The sequence below is a fragment of the Malurus melanocephalus genome, unplaced genomic scaffold, assembly GCF_030028575.1.
Source record: "Malurus melanocephalus ecotype Western Australia unplaced genomic scaffold, MMel_1.1 scaffold_6, whole genome shotgun sequence".
Classification (NCBI taxonomy): Eukaryota; Metazoa; Chordata; class Aves; order Passeriformes; family Maluridae; genus Malurus; species Malurus melanocephalus.
The window spans coordinates 6,736,091-6,744,365 of NW_026623238.1; the positions used below are offsets into that span (position 1 = coordinate 6,736,091).

At 33.6% G+C, this 8,275-nt stretch overlaps 1 protein-coding gene across 1 annotated transcript in view; it reads right to left on the bottom strand.

Moving 5' to 3' along the window:
- Positions 1-8,275, bottom strand: part of CSMD1 (CUB and Sushi multiple domains 1) — a gene marked incomplete at its 5' end in the record, with an annotated part of 494,218 nt that overhangs the window by 87,094 nt on the left and 398,849 nt on the right. Inside the window, 4 exons of the mRNA XM_057371364.1 lie at positions 3,458-3,571; positions 3,720-3,800; positions 5,196-5,341; positions 7,215-7,392. Of these exons, the coding sequence (XP_057227347.1) occupies positions 3,458-3,571; positions 3,720-3,800; positions 5,196-5,341; positions 7,215-7,392 (519 nt within the window). The remainder of the gene's footprint in view (positions 1-3,457; positions 3,572-3,719; positions 3,801-5,195; positions 5,342-7,214; positions 7,393-8,275) is intronic.

Consider the following 8,275-nt stretch of genomic DNA (forward strand, 5'->3'; position numbering starts at 1 on the left):
TTAAGAAATCTGATTTGTTTTTTTGGGGAAGGCTTAAACAAGCTGCTTAACTCTAGTACTACTTCTGATGTCCTCATCTTTGATTTTGCTTTTTATTCATAAATATAATCATCACATTAGGACAATACTATCACACTACCTCTAATTTAATTGTTTTGAGCAGCCATATTACATTCCACTGAATACCCATCATCTGTTTAACTAGTACCTCAATTTTTGTAACCAGTATAGGAATATTTCTTGCTGTCACAGTGCTCATTATGCTTTAATTTACATCTCTACACTTCCCTAACAGCAATTAAAAAATTAAAGAAATTTGCAGCAAAAGGCTATAGGGATGGGACGAGAGCAGTGGCTCCAAGTGTATAAACAGAAATCAGAACTGTTCAACTACTGGTAAACATAAACTCATGCACACTGACAAAATGCTCTGTAGGGTGCCTATGGCTCTGCATGTTAGAAAATACCTGGAAAGGTAACACAGTACCAAACATTTTGAGAAAGTCCTTCCTCAGACAGGAAGGGAAAAGGAGCTGTAAGAAAACTGTGGTGTGGTGTGATTAGAGCTGTTCTAGAGATCATTTATTGAGAATGATGTAGAAGTGATCATGCAGACTGATTTTCCTTGTCTGTCAGATACGTCATCAGACTCATATACAGTATCCTAGAACTTGGCCTTCTATCATATAAATATATTTCTTGACTACTAGTGCATAGTGGCACAGCTCGAGAAAATGGAAAGTTTTCTGGTATCTTTAAAAAATAGGAAGATGATCTAAACAAGGACAATATAAACAAATGTAAATTACAGATAAAATGTAGAAATACAAGAAGTCAGTTCAAAATTAGTTTTAAATACAATATGTAAGTTGCATAGCACAAAGTAATTTTTTTTCAAGTCTATGAGGATCATATACTTTGGTATGAATGTAGTTCCATCCCTAGAGAAGCCAAACAGAATCAGATAGGGTACTGAGAAGGATAAGAAGTGTAATTAAAGGTATTAAATATCTTCTGGTCTACAGAATCATGCCATAAGTATGGGGACTAGAGAACAACTTGTTACTGATTTTTTTTTTTCCCCATAAGAGCTGGAGGACATGAAGTGAAAACACCAGGTGCCAAGTTCCAAGCAGATAGAGAAAATAACTTCACATATTACATAAATAAATTGTGTAACTTCTTGCATAAAACTGTGGATTTAAGGCATTTACACGGGTACAAAATAGGACTGGATAACTCTACTGAAGAAACAGCCCTACAAGCTTCAAAATATAAAGAACATTGCTTGCTTAAGAGTGGTTTAGCTACAGTTGGGTTGAGGCGTTAATTAACAGCCTCATGTTCGCAATGATTTTCTGTCCYTCACTAGAAAATCGTTACTGGCCAGTGCTAGACAGGGAACACTGGGTATATGGGCTGGAATTCAGAATTTCTGGTCTGATTCAGAAATGCATATTTCCTCTCTTCATATGCTTAAGTTTTCAAAGTGCAACATGAGTACTTTCAAAGATTTATCTATGAGTAAACACCATAAAGATGGCCTTTAAAAGCACAACTTTAAAATTATCTACCAATATATTAAATGATTCATAAATATAAGCTAGGGTTTTATCATAAAATAGGAGTTAAATTTAACATTTATCTCCATAGTAATACTGGGAGGCTGGAATAGAAATAAAAGTAAGTAATTCTACTTTCCAGAAAGGAAAATTAAGTTAATATAAAGGTACAACTTGGCTGAAGAAAGGAAATCAGATGAATCCCTATTTATCTCTAGAAATTCCTCCCTTATGTCTGTCCAAAATAACCATGCCAGAATCTTTAACGCTTCCAGTTCTATTGTCTACTGTCTCTGAATCACTCTACGGTACTTCTTTTTTCATTATCAGRTTATTTCTTTTCATGTCCTCCTTGTAACAAAATTTTGCTGGATTCACAGGATATGGCCAGAGAAAGCACAGCAGTTTGCACAGCATCTGCAAGAATTGTTATAGATGGCCAAGCGTTATCAAAGCTCTTAATATCTCTGTAGATTTTACAATAGTCTTTCATTTTACTTCAGGCTTTCATTTTTTCATTCACACTCTAATTGGCACAGTCAAGAGTTAAGTTACTGCTGTTACTGTTAACTAAAAAGTGAAGTCTAGATTTGCAGTACAATATTTTTATTAAAATATTACAGTTAGAACTGAGAAACACATTAATTAAAAAAAGAAACCAAACATTAATAAGTATTCAGTTATCTGAATGATAAATACACAGTATTTCCATTAGATKTGCATATTTTATAGTGAGGGTCCTGAAATGAATAATGATTCTTTTCCTCTCAAAACAAAGACATGGAGCTCCCATCTCTGAATCCAGATTCTAGCTAATTGTATGCACAAGCAAAAAAGGGAAGTAAAAAACTCCACTCTACCTCAAATATGGATGTTTGTGCAGACAAATTACTTGTAGATGCATTATGGCATCAATAAACTAATGCAGTTTTTACTGTGAATTCTTTATCTATTTTTAAATCATAAAAATAGAGAACCAGGGTAACAGGAAGGAAAATACACATACTGATATTATTAAAGTGCCACAATAATTGTTGTGCTTCCAGCACTATCTCTTGTAGTAAAAACATGGATGTTTTTACCTTATGATACAGAAGATGCTCGATCCATAAGTACATATTATAGATCACAGCTAAACCTGGATAATATATAATACTGAATATGAGAACTTCTGCTCACTTTTTGATTTCCTTACATTTTAATGATGGCATCTCATCAGCAATTTTTTTCCCCAAAAATTGTGAGGTACTTCAGGACAAAAATCTACAGATGCTTTCTCAATTACTTTTTCAACATTTCAAAACCTTGTCATCCACGATTTAACAAAATGAAACAAAATAAAGGAAAAAAAACCCCAAAACCACATTTTGAAAAACAAAATTTGGAAGACGGAATACCAATTTCCAAGATAAACTTGTTTTTCATGAAGATGAGCAAATTATATACGAATGCACATCTAAACATCATTCATATTTAATTCCTTGTTTGAAATACTGTAATCATAAACACAATATAAATAGTTGAAAGATTTTTAATGCTCCAAAGAATTTTAATTTGCCACATATTATTTTAGACCAACTTTAACATATGATTTTGTCATACAATGTCACCATATTTGTCAAAGCACAGAGCAGTAAATTAATTTTAGAAATCAGTGTTTCAGTAATGATGGAGTCAAATAGTTGAAACTACTTTTCTTTGGTTCTAAAGAATAAAATGTCTAAATGTCTAAAATTCTTGGGGTCCAATATATAAAAACATGTGTGCTTCTTAAATATTAAAGAGGTAAATGAAAAATTTTCTTTTCAAGTCAATGAAAACACAGTGACTAAAATTTTGATGCTTTCTGGAGGCTGTGTATTAATGGCACACACATCATACAAGAATATATTCACCTTCACAGGATGGAGAGGATCCTTCAAACTGCAACTGTGCATTCAACTTGCAGGTTAATATATCTTGTCCAACAAGAGTGAAACCAGGATGGCACCTATACTTCACAAAATCTCCTGAAGAAAAGTATTGAAAAAAAAAGTCAAACACCAAAATATTCTTCAAACAGAAGTATATCAAAATCTCAGGTGCAAGATGAAATAGCTTAATTTAACTAGAATTCAAGTGAAAACAATGAAAGAGAAAGAAATACTATATTTTTACCTATTTCAAAGTCATCATCTTCTGTAAACAAATCTGCATGTGGGACTGTGGGTGGAGGCTGGCACTTCCTAAGCTGATAAGCTGCAAATTTAAGTGAAAAAAAATTAAACACCGCTGTGTTAAGAGCTATTTTACAGAAAACTCATTTCATATTCACACTTTCCAAATTACCAGAGCTTCACTAAACCTCATGGTCTCTCAGTTACAACATCTTCCAAGTTAAATGTATCATTACATGACAGGAGAGTGGTGAGGCATTGGAACAGGCTGCCCAGAGAAATTGTGGATCCCAGGAATGTACAAGTCCAAGCTGGACAAAGTTTTGAGAAGCCTGGTATGAGTGGAAGATGTTCCAGTCTATGGCAGGGGGAGTGGAACTAGATCATCTTTAAGGTCCCTTTAAATTTAAAACATTCTATGAGTTTATTAAAGAAATTATTCTTTTAACAGTCTCTTGTCCAGTCTTGAAATATATTTCAATAAACTGTGAGCAATCAGATAAGGTGGCCACTAAAATGATGGTTTCAAAAATGAAATAGAATGCCTACAACAGTTGAAGAAGTCATTAATGGGTTAAAAAATTCAAAACAGAAATAAAGATTGTGATGAGAGCACATATAGTAAAGAGAAACTCTCCCCTTCATGGAATAATTTACAGTCAGAACAATGTTGTCTGGACAACTTGATAGTCCTATCCATTTTAGTTTTTGTTTCTCAGGTTAGGTGCAGTGGATGACCATGCATCATTACCTCATTTTAGGAGAAAAGTACAGACAAGAAAAACATTTCAGATTCTGAGCAACAATTTCATGAGGACTTGCACATGCAAACAGGTATCTCCAGGCACTCTCTTTCTCTGACATTTACTCCAGTCTTTGTAAATTAATTCACTGCATATTTTTGATTTACAGTACAGAAGGCTAATAATCTTCCATTTAATATACATATTTTGGGTGACTTAGTCAGAATTAGAACTAGAAGTACAGTTCAACTTTTTATTTCTAAATTAGAAGYCTAATTTGTAACACCTTTAGTCCTGAATGTAATTTTTAACGAAGTATTTTGCTCAACAGCAGTCTTTAAGCTGTTGTTCAACCCTACTATAGCATCCCAGAAACCTTTCTAATCATGAGCCTTAGGCATGGTCAGCTGGAGAATAATTTTACTAAAAAAAGGTTAAATCTTAATGAATAAATAGGCTGAAGTAATTAAAAGAGGAAAAACTTAATATTAGATGGTCATGATTAACATTAAAGATAGAACATAGTTTATTAAAAATGCCAAATTAACATTCTTAGGATATTTTTAACATGTAATTAAAACCCCCTAATATTTACTGTTATTAAAAAAAAAAAAAAGAAAAGGCAGCAAATCCATGAGTCCTGGTAAATCAGTAAACCATAAAGTTAAGAAACATTTTTAAAATTCACTAATTGATTGTGGTAATTAGATGTTAATTATATAAAGAAAACCGACCGTGAAAATTGAGGACAAAGAATCCTCCTGTTGAAAAATCACTGTGAAATTTGAGGAGGACTTGATTGGTAGAACTGTAAGCTGTTTCCAGAGCTGTGTTCCCACTGAAAACTCCTAGCTGAGGTGAATTATGGTCAGGACCATCCCTAGAATGCAAAACATGAAAAAGTCAGCTGAAAACCCAATGTTCTTAACATTCAAATTAACAGACTTTTTTCTCTGGAAAGCAGTTTAAATTTTTGTCAAGGATGTTTTTCCTAATGACTTAAAATGAGTTCCTCCTCTTTTTATTTCTAGCAACACAGAATACTCTTTCCAACTTCAAACAATAATTTTTTTTAGAGACTGGGGTACTTTGCAATAGATTTTATATTTAAATGGGCAACAAATTTAGTGGTGACAAGAAATTTTCAATGTCTGTTCCGGCCAAAAACCTTCATGTATACATCAGATGAAGAAAAAATTTAAAAAATAGAAACCTATCATATAATATTATCATATTTCCAACATTTTGACCCAGGTCCTACTAGTCTTCAACTCATGGTTAAAGCACAGTTGTGGAAATTGCAAGTTACTTTTGCCATTCAAATAAACTTCAAAGAGTCAAAGGTATGTCCTAAGGAAAAAAAATAGGGGTAAAAAGACAGGAAAAAAAAAGTGTTTTCTGTTTCTCAACAGTAGGAGAAGACACCCAAAGACAAATATACTCCAATAACATTTAGTTTCATTCATTTCCAGCATCACAATGTAGAACATTCAGGCCTGAACAGTCAGAAAGAATAAATAAACAAAACTCCCGGCTTTTATCACTTAAGTATTTTTTGAGCTCTTCAACACTTATTTCTGGTTGTTTTTTATATTACATGCACAGAATCTAAGATGAATGAAAAAGGTTGTGCTATATATTATTTTGGAAGGCTTGAGATTATCTAGAATGTCTCTGAAACAGGTTAGCTTTTGACCTTTCACTGTCTTTAAATCAGAGGGATATGTATTCACCTCAGTTGTATCATTAAAAAGCCAAGCATTATATATATACATATATATACACACAACATGCCAGAGAGGAGAACATATGATGCATTTTACACTTGGGTTTACAGGTAATGCAAATACCAGAGGCAACCAAATGGGTGTTCAGAAACAGTTATATGTCTCTATAAAAAAACTGACAAAAAAAAAACCTCCCCAACAGCTTCAGGAATAGTGGACTCACTGGGAGATCAGAGCAGCTGACTCCCACAGGAGTAACTTACATCCTCTGTTCTGTGCAAACTTTCCTTTTTCTGAACTATCTGTGGCACATATGAGAAGTCGCTTTGCACAATATGTGGGGTAAGGACGGGCATTAGACAGAGATGACATGGCCAACACCTTTGGCATTATATATGCCTGCTCTTGAGTGCAGTAAAATCTTATGCAAGAATTTAGACAGCTCTGAGGCCACTTCCTTTAGCTGAGGTTGCAAGTTGAATGGCTTTGAGTGGAAAGAAATACAAATGCAGAGAAGAGAAACATAAAATATGAAGCTTAAAGACATGGGGGTAACAAGGCCTGAAATTCTGGCTTTAAAAATACAAAGAGGATGTCTATCAGGCATATTGAAATATTAAGAAACTTCAAGAAAATCTTACTTAATGCCTTAAGCAGTTAATTTCTAAATATGTTAGAAAGTTCTGTAAAAACCGACAAGCATTGCATAAATGTTCATGGAACATGTAATTCAACATAGTATGGGTTATTACAACACTTTGACCTTACATGGCCTCAACTTAGAAAAGAGAGAACTCAAGATCTGATTGATAATTGATTTTGAGCTTCAAAGTATCTTTGGAACAGTATTCTTAAAGAGTTCAGACAGTGATAATTTTTTTTTCAGATAATCTTAGAAGCAGTTTTATGCTGTTCTTCAACACATATGATAACCTAAAGAGCAATACAAAGAAAATCTGTAGCCTGGGACAGTAAGATTTGATAAATTAATTAGAAAAATCACTTCTCTTTCAGAAAATTCCATACCAAACTGCAATGTAGTCATTCACAGGTTCAGTCTGAAGTAAGGTAAAGTTGATATAAATCCCATGGCCTGGAGGTACAATAATTAACCAAGTACAGTCCTTGGAATTTGGGTATTCATCTGGAAATCCTGGGGAATAAACTGTACCATTCGGAGCAGATACATTATAGCCACAAGGAGCTGAAAATAAAACAAATGAAAAATATTAGAAGTAGAAAATATTTTTTCATGCTACAAGGAATAGCAAAATGCTACTAAACTCTTAAAGCTCCACAAGATAAGGAAGACTAAGTCTAAAGACAGTCTTTTCCTTGGTTGGTTACTTCTGAGAGAAATACTGACATTTCTTAAAATAAGTTATGCTGATGCCTTTTAGGTTTAATTACTTAAAATCCATGAAAACCTACTGGGAATATTGTTTCCATATAATTCTTGAAACTAAGACCACACACCATTTAAAAAGGGGCATCTTTTACTTGCATTGAGGATTAAAAACCAAATAAGCAAATAGGTCTTGCATGTTTCCATCCAACTGAACTCTGAACTGGAACACAATTCTGGAAAAGAAAAGGCTGATTGTTCTTTCACTACTCCAAAACCATTATACTTTATTTCTGACAGGTTTSAGTCATGTTTATTGGGGATTCATTTGCATACTGTATGCTAATTATCCTTAAGACTAGTAAAATGGAGATACAAATAGGAATTTGCGCACTCTTGCTGCACCCTTGCTGAATGAAATCTGTAGCCAAATCAAAGCTATGAAAAGGCTGAACTTTATTCAAAGGCTGAAAATATGTGATAATGTGCTGTTTTGAGTCTCGGGAAGAACTGACTGAATAGGGATGAAAGCATGTATCGGAATACAAAGACRGCCGTTAGTGAAAATTAATGAGTCTCACTCAGAGTGAGGCCTTAATCTCATTTATGGGCACTCAATCTTGCTCTAGAACATTTCTAGTTAGCTCTTACTATAAAGCTTATGTTATTATTGTCAGAGTTCCTGTTACTCCCCTTCAGATTCTCTTCATTTATTTTTCAACTTAACAAGTGATGGGGAAAA